The following is a 13,647-nucleotide window of genomic DNA, read 5'->3' as shown; positions in this document are numbered from 1 at the left end:
GCCTCCGCGCTCGCAGGACGTAGCGAGGATGCCGCTGGCCGTCAGAGCGGCGGCGGCGGCGCGGACGGAGGCGGCGTGCGAGGGCCTGCAGAGCGGCTGCGGCATGCGAGACGACTCGATCAGGTAAATAGGATGTGGCGCCAGCGACGACCCGACATGTGGGCCTGACTTAGTTTCGGACTTAGACGCTAGCGACCTAGCGGTTATACCAGTAACTAAAACGTAAACCGGTACCGAGATGAAACCCTAACCGGTAATATGGTGGTTTTCTGTAATTTACTCGCGGTCGAATCTACAAAATTTGGGCTCTAATTTGCAAACAAGCCTCTGAGAAAACCAACTATAGCCAGGCTTGACCAAAAAAAAAATGAAGCACTGATAAAAGTAAGGAGCAAAAAGAAGGGCCGGCCTGTGCGTGACGCATGGTTCAGTGTTGGGCCGCTAGGCTATTGAGTCTTGGGCTATTACTGGGCTCTATTGCAGATTGAGAAGCCCAGGTAAAATCGTAGACTCGACCGAGTCGTCTCCTCCCTCTATAACAAGCCGGCCTCCGCCTTCTCCTTCTTCCCCATCCCTTCTACGGAGCCGACTCTACTCTACTCCAAGCAGCAGCAGCGGCCTCCCTCCGGTCCCAGCCCGGAAGCGCCGCCTTCCTCTCCTCCTCCTCCGTCGGCCGCATTGCGTCGCGCAGGTTCGTCATCCCCTTTTCCCGTCTCGTTCTCTTCTGTTTTCGAGTCTCTCTTGGCGGCGCTTTCTAGATCCGGCGTTGGAAGGAGAAGCGCTTAGATCCGTCCCCGAGCCCCCCGCATTGTTGGCCCTTAGCCGGGGAGGCTGTTGCTGCGGCGGCCTTTTGATGCTTCCCGGCGGCGCGCGCAACTTCTCTACCTAGCAGCTTACCGCTTATGCATCAGGGGTTCTGGGGCCGAGAGAGCCCCGGGGAAACAACGAGGAAAGAGAAATCTGGCTCTAGGGCGATGGCGATTTTCACCAGTTGACAGTTCTTCAACGTTTTTTCTTTTCTTTCTCGTTTGTGGAAAGTGGCTCCAGATTCTTTGCTTCGCCTCTAAGCTTTTACCGTAGCCAGTCAAAGACAAGTTTCTCCCAACATTTTCCCGTTGCTCCAGTGATTTATTTTACTCCAGTGTTATAGGATTTTTTTCCCCCGTCGGTCCGTCAACAGTGGGAATCGATGCGGGGCGATAATCCCCGCTTGCATCTTAAGATGCCGAATTGTTCTTTACTTGGGTGCCCAACTGTTTCTGAGCCAGGATCGCTTTACGTCCCAGTTTGGGCTAGACTGCTATGGCAGCACATTGAAAGGCATGGGTTTTGTGATTAAGCCCCAGCCGGCAAACAGCTTTTTTCCTTGGATTCCAGTGTGGGGAGGGGTGCTGATGAGATAGATGCCCTACAGCCGTTTCCTGAGCTGTGCCTCTCTTGTTTTCTTGCACAGCTTTATTAGAATATGCCGTCGGGTCAAAATTCTGCATGATATTGTGTAACATGGCAAAAGCTTCGTGCCATGTGCACTTGTCTGTGAACTGGAGTTTTTATTGCTGGGTGTGATCTAGATTTTTTTTTTAGTATATGGACTCGAAACCAGATCATGTGAGTTGGACCATCTGATATTTCCAATTTGTGGTGCTCTCGTACACCTTGAGAGATCAAGGAGGCCTGGACTGGCACCGCTTGGAGTGGCTTTGGGCCCCAAGATCCTCCTCCTCATAGAATAATAACGCCAGTGCGTCATGGCCACTTGCTCCTATATTTGGTTAAATGGCAAATGGGCTGGCTGAGCTACAACTATTCCTGAAATTGTTAAAGGATTGGGTGCATTAAGAGCTGGCTGGCGGGTCCGGATCTTGACAGAAATATGGGAACATGGTGGGGTGGTATGACTTGAGGGTTTAATTAAAAATTACTCAACTTGGACAAAGTACATGCACAGAAGGTAGTACAGACTGGAAACTGCAAATGTTGTACAGTGGCAGTCACACACTGGTTCCACACATTAGTTCCGAGTCATCTTGTCCTGAACTTGGATGTGTCATTTATTTGTTCTAGTTTTTTTTTGTAGGTAATACCAATATCCTTACTTCTGTTTATGTGCAGTAATCATTGTCCGAGAAAATGGTTGCCCAAGCCTTTACAGTCGATTTGGACAAGCCTCTTGTATTTCAGGTAACGTGTCCCATACATACGTTCCATTTTTTCTTCCAAGTTTACCCATTTTGCATATTTATTGTTTTTATTATATAAAAACTTTGTAGAATAAGTGGATTTTCCAAAGAAATGATTCATGGCAAGTCACTATCTCACCATTGTAGAGAGTACATATGAAGAAGAGTTTGGCGGCTACTAGTGTTTTGGTTCTAAAAGCATATCTTTGGCACATCTCCCAGACATATGGAGGACATACTTTTAATAATTTCCTGTTTAAAAAAAAATCAAACTACGATGCAGTTATTAGTTTCCTTGGTTCCACCACCACTGTGTATCATTAGTCTTGTTCTATGAAGGTATCACTAGTCTTGTTGGATGAAAGTGTCAGTAGTCTTTGATTCTTGACTTCACCTAATTTCATGTGTCTGGATGGATTTGAAAATGTAGGTCAGCTCTTTGATTATTGTATTCAAATATTTGGCTGTAATTTTGTAGGTTGGCCATCTAGAGGAACAGTATCAGGACTGGGTTCACCAGCCAATTGTTAGCAAAGAGGGGCCAAGATTTTTTGCAAACGATGTATTGGAGGTGAGATTCTGATTTTACACTTCATTCTTTTGAAATCTTTGGACATTATGTTCTGATGAATGGTTTCTTTCAGTTCTTAACACGAACGAAATGGTGGGCAGTTCCTCTTATTTGGTTGCCTGTTGTCTGTTGGTGCCTGAATACATCGATTCAAATGGGTCACACTTATCCAGAAGTTGCTCTGATGGTTGTGGTTGGAATGTTTATCTGGACACTGATCGAATACACTCTGCATCGTTACCTGTTCCACATAGATACTAAAAGTTACTGGTAAGTTGTGCTGCCATTTGCCGATCAAGTTTAACGGATGTGATGATCATCTTCTGATCATGGCTGTTTTGATATGTGGCAGGACAAACACAGCTCATTATCTTCTTCATGGATGCCATCACAAGCATCCCATGGACGGACTTCGACTTGTCTTTCCACCAACTGCCGCAGCTATCTTGTGCTATCCGGTAAATAACCTTCATCATGGATTAAATATCAGGACAACACTGTTTAGTGACATATAATCAACTTAATTAACATGCCATCAACTTGAGCATAGCGATTCTTTGCCCATTTGTTCTATACTGCCTGAACTAAACTTTTTTCTAATGCTTGCTGAGTGTATTTTCTGTACATGAAAGATCGTTGTTAGGCTATTTGGATCCCCTTTGCAGGGTTGTGATAGGAAGTATTTATCATGCCATATTATTTTGTAATCATGTTTGTCTCCTCTGTCCATCCAGTTCTGGAATCTAGTCAAGCTCTTCACTACTACGTCTACCACTCCTGGCGTGTTTGGAGGTGGCCTGTTGGGTTATGTGATCTATGACTGCACACATTACTACCTGCATCATGGGCAGCCATCAAGTGATCCAGCAAAACATCTCAAGGTGCTTGTTTCATTCTGAAGCTTATCAAAATGCGCCATCTCAAGGTGCTTGTTTCATTCTGAAGCTTATCAAGTGATCGAGCACTTACATTTTTCTTTCTGCTGTGCATCAGAAATATCATCTGAACCACCACTTCAGAATTCAGAACAAGGGCTTTGGAATAACATCAACCCTATGGGACCATGTATTCGGTACATTGCCTTCAACAAAAACCGTTGACAAGAGCTCGTGAGCTCTACTGTGTCTACCGCCTTGTGAAGCCACATATCGAGGTCTGGCTTGCTTCAAGCCCCCTGTATCAACTATATGATGCTACATTCCATTCCATTACCGACCTTATGGTATGTTTTTGTGGAAGGTAGACAAGGACTGAATGGTTAATCGCTCTTGCAGATTCTCCATGACTGATGGCGTATTGGACGGATGAAATGCTGTTCAATTTCTGATTCTTCACTGCAAACCAATTGAATGCCGATCTACATCAGTTGCAAACTGTCACTGAAATTCTCCTCAGCGAAGAGTGGCTCCACTCCAGTCCTACTAGTATTCATCCAGATTATGTCTCATGTGATTCTTGTTAGAGCACCATGCATGCATGTGTACAGAGTTCTTTTCTAGTATAGCATCTGCATTATTTTGTGGCTGTTGGTAGCCAGTATAATTTTGAGACAAAAGTAACCACCTTGCTTGATATGTTTGTAATGTTTCCAGCTTTTCTGCTGAGTTGACCATTTAGTTTTTCCATTGCTGGCCGTTCCTGCTATTGATAAACAAGATTATTCAACTGCAACGGTATCTGAAACTGTAAAGCCAATCCTCGGATAATTTGTCTTATCCTTCCATTGATGGAATTGTTGACATGTTTTTTCATGTGCGAGCTGAAGAAACTGCTTGTAAAAAACAACAACCGATTTTAGAAAGCAAAATGCAAACCCTTTGAACAACTAGCCTTCGTCGATTGACATAAATAAATTCTAAGTTGACCAAGAACAAGCGACTAAGATGACATAAGCTCCAAACACACATGAACAGTGCTCAGACAGCATATGATTTCATTAACCAAGTTATTTTGCCACGCTTACATAGTTAATGATTATGTAATTAACAACATTGCTAAGATCGCCAGCTGGAGAATACAACCATGCACAAGAACATGACGGAGAACAGTGTTTCCATTCATCAAACAAGCCTGAGAAGTTGGAGAATAAAAATTTAAGATCATCAAACAGATTATGACTTCTCCTTGGTGATTTCACATCAAAAGAAAGTGTGCATCATAGAGCCCTGAGCATAAGAAACATGAATACAAAAATCCATTACTTGGGTGGCAGCAAGCACCAGGAGAACCAAGTAAAGTATAAACCCAACTCAACATAAAAGAAACAAACAATAGGAATGTTTTTTTCACCATATATCATTTACTTATACATACTTTGTTGCTAGAATAAATCTAAAAATTAATAATTCATGGGAGCCCTCAAGTTTCGTGGAAAAAAAATCAGAGGGAAAGGGAAATTAAAACAGAACAATGTTCTTTTCTTTACAATTCGTGCACGTGCACAAGAACGTGCAAAGATCCAATGATTAACTGTTCACCGACAAATTAATCACAATGATTAACCTTGATCAATTTCATCAATATATACCAACTACATCACTAAGATCATCAGATCCAAGCAAGAGAGCAAGACAGAACCAAACAAAAGAACACTAATTGCAGACAGGCAATGCAAAGTTCCCCGTTCATCAATTTATTTTATTTCCCCGTGCCTACATACATAGTAATTGAGACAATTTACAGACAATTTGACAGTCGCCGCTGACGGAGCAGGACATGAGGTCGCTAGTGTTTTGGAACTTTTTAGATGCCCTTTTTGAAGTTTTCGAAATAAATGAAAGCATATGAGTCTGCTCAGATACAATTTGTCCTCGATCATTCCGAGTCATATCTCTTAATTAATTTGCTGTCCGGGTAGAAATATGTCGAACCAACATATGCAGGGAGGGCAGGTTTCTGAAGTACTATCTATCCCTTGTCTGAACCAGCGAAATTTCAGAAATGTGCTATTATGCTTACAAGCGATCCGAACATCATTTGTAGTGTCACTAGCAAATGTCCCGTTGCTTCCTATGCCTACAAACGATCCAATATAATTTATTTCTGCAAAGGTAAGAGGTGCATTTGCTTTCGCATGTATATATGTTATATGCATACAAATGATCCAATATATATGTTTCTATATGGAGCTATATATGCAACTACAGGTAGTTTGTGGGCTTACTACCAAGGTGAGCCAGCTAGTTGGTGCCTTTGATATGGAAAAAATGCACATGCATGGGAGGGAGCATAGACAACATTATTAGGCTACGACATATCACATAAGGAAGATGAGAGTACCTATATACTGAGAAACACTTAGGGGTCTACTGGCTAGCACCACGGTTGGTGGGATAGACAACCTGAGTTTGAATCCTCACACTGCTATGTTATTTGGTTGGCTAGTTCCTCCTAGCCAGCCCATTCATTTAAGGTTCTCAAAAGAGTACCTATATACTCCCTTCGTTCTTTAATGTTTCTTTTGACTGAGCATTTTTCCAAGGATTACTTCATCAATGTGTGATACAAATCATAACCATAAGAAGTACTTTTAAATATGAATGCAATGATATAAATTTTATTTCGCAAAAATATATAAAAATAAACTAATTTTTGGTCAAGGCTGGGTAAAAAAAACTTCATATTTTTAGGTAGGAATGTAGGGAGTACCAGTCAATTGTTGTACAAAGAGTAGCTAGCCAGCCTGTGGACTCGCCTTGATGGTTGTTTGATTCCGGAGTTTGTCACTAGGCAATACGTTCATAGTACAAAGTAATAGTAGTGTGTATACTTGAACAGATATATGGTTGCGAAGAATCTGAATTGAAGCACCATCTGAACATATATTCAACACCTGATTGCGGTTAGGTGCACGAGAGAAGGGACTGTCATTTTTTTCTTCTTCCCATTCGATCTTATGGCACTTGCCGCCTCCTTCTAGCAAGAACACACCCAGAGATTGATGCTAGAAATACAACTAGACAACTCGATTGGAGACGGCTCCAAGAGCCACCGAATCCACAGTTTTTTAAGCAAATATGACGAAGCTGTAAGTGACTGTTTTTTTGGTTAAACTCTCGTCCCTTCATTTGCTCAACTTGCATCTTCCATCTCCTCATCTAGCATTTGTTGGACAGCTTGCATTCTCCTTTTGACTGTCTTGGTTTGTCCCTGATGAAGTGATGAAGACTCGTCGATCCTCACGGTAACCTGGCAGATCCCAATGCCTCCCAAGCCTACCATACAAAAGCCACCATGAACTAATAATCTCACATCTTTGCAGCATTTCTGAATCCTCCACTTGCTTTTTATATGGACCAAACTGGATGGAGACATTGAATGAGAAATGTACTATTCGATCACCATTTAGCACCTGCAATCTAATTCAATGTGGAACCCGCCACAACATGGACATGTATATATCCGTTCAATCAAAGACGTAAAAGTTTAGGACAATTATTCAGTTCGACTTTCAAAATTTTGACAGGAAAGTAGGAGGTAGAAAGCTATGAAGCAAGTGAAAGCCGTACTGATCACATTAGACAACAATTTGAGTCTCCATGGCCTATGGCCATAAGCCGTCGTGTAGGTATTTCCGTAGTTAAAAGTAGAAAACGCTAGGGTTTTTTTTGACCGAAAACTCTAAGAGAGGCTTTGACAGTAGAATTTATAGTTACAAGCAGATTACAAGAAGGAAACAGGGACAGGAGAAAGGAGAAGGAAAACAAACCACTTCAAGGTATAGAGGCCAGAGAGACCAGCCAGATTAGCATGGCATCTCTAGAGCCCACTCTAAACCTACAGCTCTGCAATTTAAGGAAGGTACTGGAGAGATTGTGGAACCAACTTTGAATAGTTGGCCCAACATTGTTGAACACCTTATCATTCCTAATCTTCCAAAGCTCCCAACCAGTAGAAATGAAAATCTCCTTGTGAATAGGCTCCGGGATGCAGGTTTTGGCAAGCGCGACACGATTCTTGTGCGAAGGATCAAGACCAAGGCAGGTTCTGGCAACCGCTAGGTTCAGTGGGGTTGAAACCATGAAGTATGTAAAGACCAGCTGCTAAGTTGCAATCAGCGAGTGTTGAACGGTGTTGCCAGACGGCCGAGGGCCGAGGCCAGAGTTTTTGTAGGGAACCCATGGTATTGCTGGTGCAACACTCGAGCGGCGCGTCGCCGGACTACTCCTGGCTTTGGCCCTTGCTATGCTTGTGACGGCTGCCGCCAAGTTCCTGACATCTCTCATTCCTAGGAATCTTTTATCAGGCAGGAAAGCATGGATGAGACTGTAGAAGGTGACAGATCCTGAAAGTTGTAGCTAGATGTCTAGTTAAGCAACAGAGGAAAAGCTAGGAAATGAAGTTCCTCCCAACGGTAGCTGAAGATATATAGGTCCGTCTGGAGTAGCTTTCTTGGTGATATATATACAATAGAGAATCCATTACATATCATAGGCCAAGTGCCTTTGAGTCTTTGACGCAGTGCAGCCGTGCCACTCGACTATGCCGCTGTGACCTCGCCATGGACCATGGTACCGTTGTCTGGCGGCAAGCAAGATCAAACCACACCCCAGAAAAGTAATACTGGCTGATAGTTCGTCGCTGGTAGTTGTTCATGTCTTATGATATGCTCTTCTACAGAAGATTGATGTTGTGCTACAGGAACTAATGGGCCTACAAATATTCTCGACGCCTCTCATTCCTAGCTATATCCCAGACAAATCTAAATGGAATATATTGAGGTTGCAGAGCAGAAAATTACTAGCTACAGTAGCTAGGTAGATCTCATCTTCTCACTAGATGTATCTACTTGTATAGCGGGATGAGACGGTATAAGTAGATCGAGGAAGACAAATCCATGGGAGGAGTAAGGTCATCCTGTGTGTGGATCTGAGTGAAGGTGGTGGATATGATATATGTAGACCCAATAATTAAGCACACGTGACATAAGAATTGAAAGGGCCCTACGAAGTAAGTAGACATGAACAGCAATCGCTGCGGCAGAACTAAAGTTGCCATGCAAGGAACATGGAAACACATTGCCATCCATCTGAACGGTGGTAAAAACTCTTGCTTGCTTCTGAATAGCAGTCGTACAAATTGCGATCCATCTGAAGAGCTTGCGCGCTAATCAATCTCCGCGACGAGAAGTGCTTCCTTCTCTATATGCTTTTCTGATATATTTTTTGCACGACTTGTAAAGCAAATGAAAGGCTATGATTAATGGCCAAATCCTTCCATGATTATCCTAGATATGAAACCGAATCATTGCCCGTCCGTTGGAGACCGAAACTATCAAAATATCTCACCGTATATACAAAGACAAGACGGCCTTTAAACACCAAAAATATACATAAGAAAAACTGAAGCTACACTGAAGATCCGGTTTTCCCACCTGCTAATCCATCTGGAACAGCTATTTCCAGTCTCCATTATCCTGGAAACCAACATGTTGTCTTAGATTGGTGAATATCTCTCAATACTTGAACAATTCTTAAGAAATCACCAGAATGGTATATACGCAACGCCCGTTCCAGCACAACTTCTATAAGAAACTTCGAAAGTCACAACGCTGATTTGTGCGACAGAAGAGTTCCCAATGCCTCCCAAGACTACCATAGGACCGGGGTGCCCTCGATGAACGAATTAACCGACTCATCTCACAGCTTGAAGCATTTATGAATCCTCCATTTGCTTTTTATATGGATCAAACTGGATCGAGACAATGAATGAGGATGTACTAGTTACTAATACCATTCAGCACCTGCAATCTAATTCAATGTGGAACTTACCACGGCATATGGACATGGGTTACCATGTCCTGCAACTGAATTGTCGGCCCGACAATTTAGTAAATGATCATGGAAATGGTCATAGAAACGTATCTTTTATCTAGTTTATCTATAGACTATAGTTTATTACTTTTAATTTGTGTACCGAGAAAAATAATAATTTGTTGGTGATCTTAAAAAGTGGCGCGAGTGTTATTGTATTGATGAATGGTTGCTCAAATAAAACATGCTGGGTCTTCATGTTGTGACCTGGTACGGCAATTAAGGCAAGGTCAAGTCAAGTTACGGTGCGGCGCACCTCGATCCCCTGTCTCCACATCACCCATGTCGCACCTCGATGTAGGACTATTAGATTCAGCTAATTACCTTTGGGGATCATTATCAGCTGGACGGCAAGATTCAGAGAACCCTTCCAGGTTATCTAACTAGTGCAGTATAGCACCTACTAGCTTGTCTAGAACTGCACTTCATTTCACACTAATTCACGATAACAGATGGGATCTTACCGGCAATTCAGAGAAGACAGCTCTCAACAGCAAAACAGGGGATCTCAACGTAAAATATGCAACCAACCGCAACTTGTTCAGTTTCCAACAATGCAAAATGAAGACATATTTGATGTTTTTTATTTACCTGGAATCATCGACACACTGGATAAAGAAGACACCATCTCCACCTAATAGTATATTCCTACACTAGCAGTACAAAACCTGGAGGAGGGCAAGGGGAAGTCCTTTCACGAAACAAAGTTCAGCAGAGATGTATGCACGGCATGTCGAACTAATTCTTCTCACAGAAGTATATCTATGTGTCGGCTCATTCTCAATCTCTTGTGCACAGTACAACAATTTAGGATATGATTTGGTAATTTATTTTTCTTTTTACCCGGAGTCTCCATTGTCGCTAACTGTTTGGACAGTAGCTCGAGAGTGCGTTTTGCATTTAGCTTTTTTGTTCGATATCACGTAGAGGGCAAACTCCTGACACCTCTCATTCCTAGGAAGACTTAATTACATGTGATTGGGCAGCAAAGGACAGTGAGACTGTTGAAGAAGGGAGATCCTATTTGTCTTAGCTAGACGTCTAGTTATGCAGCAGAGGAAAAGCTAGGAGATGGAGATATGATCCTCCGGGTGGTAGCCGAAGAGATATAGGTCCATGTGGGTTTAAGTTCTTGGTGGAGAACTAATATAGGTCTTGGTGACATATACATTAATTGTGGAGAATTGATTGATGGTAGCCGAAGATATATATAGCCATGTCGCACCTCAATTCCCTGTCTCCACATGATCACCCCATGTCTTGTTGGGAATATGGACATCAATAAAGCAAATCACAATCCTCTCAACTTGCAATGAATTTTGAGGATAGCTTCAACCAACAAGTAAGCAGCTGAATAAACACAATCACATGCACATGTGACACAATGATTTACGTGGAAAACCTCCTCAATTTGAGAAGTAAAAACCACGGGACCGACCGGTCCACTCCAACTTCCACTATTAGCAAATAGATACAATGTAGTCTTCTCTAGAACTTCTAGAGAAACACAACAACACCTTTACAAGTTACAAACTTGCTATCACCATCAACAACCACTCTTAACAGGAGCAAAAGGATATAACTGAAATTCAGCTAAACAGAGAATGCAGTTTCTGTCCCCTTCGGTTATCAGATTACTGTTCTTAAAACGGCTGGAACAAAATGCGTGAAACTTGGCAGATATGTAGTTCTATGAGTCCTCAACACGCTGTCAAAATTTCAGCTCAATCCGACATCGTTTGACCCCTCAAACTGACAATATTCCAACACTGCGCATCTCTGAAGTTCCAGCAAACAGATCTGACGAAACCACTCACTAATCCGGCTCTATGTCCACTTAATCCTCAAACCAACGGACCAAATCGAAGTGCTCTGAGTGTGGAACGAACTCACCAAGTTTGGAGCTGATCCAACCACGTTTGAGCCTCTGACGAACAAGTTTGGTGAAGATCAACAGGGAACTCGAATCTAGACAAAATTTTCCTTCCTCTCCTCTCTTCTCTCCTCTCTTTGGTTGTAGGTGTGTGCTGCCTCTTCCCTTGCTCTCTTTCACTCTCAGCTGCAACAAAGAAACTCAATAAACTGAAGAGGCAAGGGTTAGGATTTTGTTCTTCTTCTCCTTTCTCTCAAGGAGGCATCTCAGCCGTTGGATTGGACTGAGATCAACGGTTCACGTGATCTGGGCTTTTGGGCTTCATTAGGCTGCAGCTCAGCAGCTCCATGTGGAGAGATCAGCCCAACATGTCGCACTTCGATGTAGGACTATTAGATTCAGCTAACTACATGTGGGGATCATTATCAGTATCTAACTAGTGCAGTGGCACCTACTAGCTTGTCTAGAACTGGGCACTTCATTTCACACTAATTCACGATAACAGATGGGATTAATTCTTACCGGCAATTCAGAGCAAACAGCTCTCATAAGCAAAACATGGGATCTCAGCGTAAAATATACAACCAACCGTAACTTGTTCAATTTCCAACAATAACACGAAGACATATTGAATTTTTTATTTACCTAGAATCATCAATGCAGTGGGTCAAGAAGACAACAGCTCCACCTAATAGTATATTCCTTCACTAGCAGTACAAAACCTGGAGGGCAAGGGGAAGTCCTTTCACGAAACAAAGTTCAGCATAGATGCATGGACGAGACGCCTAATTAATTCTCTTCCACGGGAGTATATCCATGTGTCGGCTCATTCTCAATCTCTTGTCCATGTATACTACTTCCCCGTCCAATAAAAAATATCTTAAATTTGATTAAATTTAAATGCATCTATACACTAAGTCATCTCTAGATATCCAAATTTTGAAAAACTTGAGACATCTTTTATTGGACGGAGAGAGCACAACAATTTAGGATATGATTTGGTAATTTATTTTTCTTGAAAATCTGAAAGCCTCTGGCCTTCTGCACGGGTTGCTCTACTCTGTATGGAGCCCTTGCACAACGGCCTTCAGCGAAGGCCAATTCCACGGAGCACTCACTCCAGACACAACTGTAATCTTGCTTTATCAATGAGGAAGACAAAGCTGTTGCCTTCGTTAAAGAAACTGCAACTGGAAAGTAAACCATGATTACTTGAATTAAGTTGGGAGTCCAGATCTAAAAATTTAGACACTTGTACAAAAAGCTAGTTAGCTAGTATTTGGAAGTTGGAACCTCTTGCTAATAATATAACCCTTTTTTGCGTTATTTTACCAGAATAGAACCTGCCTGCCCAAATGTAACCGGCCATCTGGTGATGGGTCACTAATTATATATGGATTCCCTCTAAATATGGAGAAAGAATAAGAAAGTATATAGAGAGAGCAGCTGGTACATAATGTAGCTTATTCGGCATAAATGTTGATTATTTTGATCTTTTTTGTGTGTTAGTTTACTAGGAAATGAATTCGTCCTCTGCTGTTGTAGGTAAATGGATTAATCGACTTTTACAATAATCCAAAATAAGCTGAACAAGGGCACATGAATATTCGATCAGATGCTCCTCTAACCAGTTCCACGCGTGATTTTTATTCGTTCATTGCTACTATTTTTCAAAAGGAATCTTATTCCTTTCTATAATAATTTATACATATATACCGTCCCTTTAGAAGTTACATATACGATAAATATTTTTGAGTAACACGTGCAAAGTGGGATATGATGACAGTTCCCTTTTCTGATCAAAATAGCAAGATTAAAGAGCTTGGCTTGATCAAAGATATCAAGCTACCAACTTATCCAATAGCGGTTTCGAAAGAAAATACATCACCCCATATGGCGCAAGCTTGAGATGGTGGAGGATTCTGGGCTGAGAAGAATTTTGGGGATCGGTTGCCCCAGCCCACATGACAAAATACATGGAGTTGGATCTGGTAGGTATTCTTGACGGCCCAGTTAGACGTAGAAATTGTGGGCTTCACGGTCTCCGGCCCACGAGCGAGTGCAGTTCATGAGCTGAAACCTAACCCATGCATAATGGCTCAGGATAAGGACAAACACGTACAGTGTTTCCCAAACTTGTGGGTCACCCAGCATGGTATTTTCCTAAAGCTCAGACAAACTCGGCTCACTGTCCTCCTGTAACCTCTCATT

At 42.3% G+C, this 13,647-nt stretch overlaps 1 protein-coding gene across 2 annotated transcripts; it reads left to right on the top strand.

The window, feature by feature from the left end:
* Positions 1-533: 533 nt before the first annotated feature.
* Positions 534-4,446, top strand: LOC100828932 (dihydroceramide fatty acyl 2-hydroxylase FAH1). 2 transcript variants are annotated; one of them, XM_003576762.4, is made up of 8 exons: positions 534-691; positions 2,113-2,181; positions 2,659-2,751; positions 2,825-3,021; positions 3,104-3,209; positions 3,486-3,632; positions 3,745-3,904; positions 4,026-4,446. In XM_003576762.4, the coding sequence occupies exons 2-7, from the start codon at positions 2,131-2,133 to the stop codon at positions 3,862-3,864; spliced, it is 714 nt and encodes a 237-aa protein (XP_003576810.1). In that variant the 5' UTR covers positions 534-691; positions 2,113-2,130; the 3' UTR covers positions 3,865-3,904; positions 4,026-4,446. The 2 variants fall into 2 exon arrangements, with proteins under 2 accessions (XP_003576810.1, XP_014757441.1); XM_014901955.2 differs by having other exon boundaries at positions 575-691; positions 2,078-2,181.
* Positions 4,447-13,647: the final 9,201 nt, after the last annotated feature.

Source organism: Brachypodium distachyon, chromosome 4 (genome assembly GCF_000005505.3).
Source record: "Brachypodium distachyon strain Bd21 chromosome 4, Brachypodium_distachyon_v3.0, whole genome shotgun sequence".
Lineage (NCBI taxonomy): Eukaryota > Viridiplantae > Streptophyta > Magnoliopsida > Poales > Poaceae > Brachypodium > Brachypodium distachyon.
Note: the sequence above shows the minus strand (reverse complement) of the source record. Positions and strands in the feature narration are given on the sequence as shown.

Excerpts from the sequence above, each read along its gene's own strand:
- LOC100828932 (XM_003576762.4), top strand. The coding sequence starts at position 2,131 with ATGGTTGCCCAAGCCTTTACAGTCGATTTGGACAAGCCTCTTGTATTT. Across the intron at positions 2,182-2,658 it reads ACAAGCCTCTTGTATTTCAG|GTTGGCCATCTAGAGGAACA; the intron begins GTAACGTGTCCC and ends GTAATTTTGTAG. Across the intron at positions 2,752-2,824 it reads TTGCAAACGATGTATTGGAG|TTCTTAACACGAACGAAATG; the intron begins GTGAGATTCTGA and ends GGTTTCTTTCAG.